We start from the raw sequence: 2,280 nt of genomic DNA, 5'->3' as shown, positions 1-2,280 counted from the left end.
TTCAGTTCTAAACAGAGTTGTATGCCATTTTAATGGTTTTATTAGACTTTAGTGAGTATCTTAATAAAATTACTAATTCTCAATACGCAGAAGCAGTTGTATTGCATATAGAAACTGCTGAACTTGTTCCTGATAATTCAGAATTAATTTTGCCATTCATGTAACTGCAACAAGCAAACTGGGACACAAATAATCCATTATATATCATTCAGATTCTGTCTCACACTGGATTGCCTGAGCCATTCATGAAAGGAAATGTAGAACTGATCAGAAATATGTTGATAGTTTCAGAATTTCATAAGAAACATCATGTTAATAGTAAAGACTTAAAAGAAAAAATTTTTCCATACCTGGCAATAAGCTAAAGAAACTATAAAAAATGGACCTGCTCATTCTTTGTATATTTAAGTCCTTTTATCTGCAGGAAGTAATCCTAAAGGTACACACACAAAGAAATGAAATTGGCAAATAGCTGTATTTCATTTAACAGATTATGACAAATTAAAATTTATTCGTTGTATCCTTGATACATACTCTGGGTGTCAATGGCATCTGACTTAAGTTCTGAAAAGGCTGATTCTATAATTACACATTTATTAGAAACATTGGCTGTCACAGGCATATCAATACAAATTAAAACTAATAACGTGCCATCTTATGTTCCTGGTAAAATGAAACAACTTTTTGTATATTACAGCATAAAATACATTACAGGATTACTGTATAACCTTACAGAATAAGCAATTGTTAAAAGATATAATTGTACCCTAAAAGAGATGCTTTTTAAACAGATGGGGATATGAGACCCCCAGGGAGAGATTACGTAATGTCTCTCTAATTTTTAAGTGCTAATGAAGCAGGGATCACAGCTGCTGAAAGGCATTGAATTGTGGGGGGAAAGTGCTGAATTGAGTCATCTTGTGTATTATAAGGATGTTTTAGCATTAGAATGGAGACTAGGGAAGATGTTAAGATGAGGCCAAGGATATGCTTGTTTCTAAAGGAGACAAGAAGTTATGGATACCATCGAAATTGATAAAAGCTCCACAGAACCTTTGAATGCTACAACACTGTTCCTTACTGTGCTGTCTGTGGTAACTGTACAGGTAACAGGGACCATCTTGTTTCTAACCCTCCAATCAACATAGGAATATTCTGGGGGAGATATGGTTATCCCTGTGGTAGTTAATGAATCTTCTTGGCTACCTGGTCCTTATGACAACCAAAGAAGAGGATAAGGAAATCATAAATTATTTTGTAGAGTACAAGGAATTCCTATTTGTATGGGAAATGGAATTCAGTGTCTAAATATAACCTTTCAAGTGTGGTTATCTGTAGTTAATACTGCCCAGGATTATCATAATAAGGTTTATATACTTCATGCATCTGATTTTAGAGGACAAGAGATTAACGCTACTAGTTCCATATACCTACTATTCTGTGAGATGTAGGTTACTAACAAGGGTATATTGGCAACAATGTAAGAGTAAGAAATCTTGAGTGCTAATTAATATTTCCCACAGAAAAGACATTGGAGCCCTATGGCTTCCAATTCCTTCCTTCCTCAAAGAAAATATTCTCCCTCAGAATTAAGATGACACAGATATCACTCAAAAGGACATGCTGAAATCAGTTCTACTGTTAATGGACATTTTCAATGGGATGGAGTTTAAATGTCAAGTCCTGTCCTGCAATTTGGCAATTCAGTTCAGACTAACTTGTGGAAATTAGCAAGTGCTTTCTACCCCCTCAGCATAGGAAGGAAAGCTAAACATAAGGATAACAAGTACACTTTGTCTTTTAGATTAAATCCAAGTCATTCTTTATAGCATGTGTACCATTACCTCATTTGTTACTAAAGGGGCCTGCACACTGGCACCCTAATAATTACAGCATCACTTGTGAATCCTGTACCCTTCATACCTGTGTTAATCCTAATATGTCTTTAAACTTAACCTCTGAACCTTTGTACATTCTTAGAGCAAGGCCAGTATTCTGGATACCAGTGAAGCTGTTGAGGCCATAGACAGGACACCCTATGAGGATCCTGATACAGAAGCTCCCTGAAAGATATTAAAAAGAACACATTGAATGGTTGGACTGGTCATCACTATAGTTATGGGGATTGTTGAATTGACTGCTACTGCTGCAACAGCTGGACTGGCACTTTGTAAGGAATTTCAAACTGCTGAATTCATTAGATCCTGGCACCATCATTCTACAGAAATTTGGGCTCAATAAAATAAAACAGATAGTGAGATAGTTCATGAAATATCTGAT

At 35.6% G+C, this 2,280-nt stretch overlaps 1 protein-coding gene across 1 annotated transcript in view; it reads left to right on the top strand.

Moving 5' to 3' along the window:
• Positions 1-2,067, top strand: part of CUNH6orf58 (chromosome unknown C6orf58 homolog) — an 11,367-nt gene extending 9,300 nt beyond the window's left edge. The window contains exons 5-6 of the mRNA XM_035438753.1: positions 1,004-1,106; positions 1,981-2,067. Coding sequence (XP_035294644.1) covers positions 1,004-1,106; positions 1,981-2,067 — 190 coding nt within the window. The remainder of the gene's footprint in view (positions 1-1,003; positions 1,107-1,980) is intronic.
• Positions 2,068-2,280: the final 213 nt, after the last annotated feature.

Source organism: Cricetulus griseus, chromosome 2, assembly GCF_003668045.3.
Source record: "Cricetulus griseus strain 17A/GY chromosome 2, alternate assembly CriGri-PICRH-1.0, whole genome shotgun sequence".
NCBI lineage: Eukaryota > Metazoa > Chordata > Mammalia > Rodentia > Cricetidae > Cricetulus > Cricetulus griseus.
Note: the sequence above shows the minus strand (reverse complement) of the source record. Positions and strands in the feature narration are given on the sequence as shown.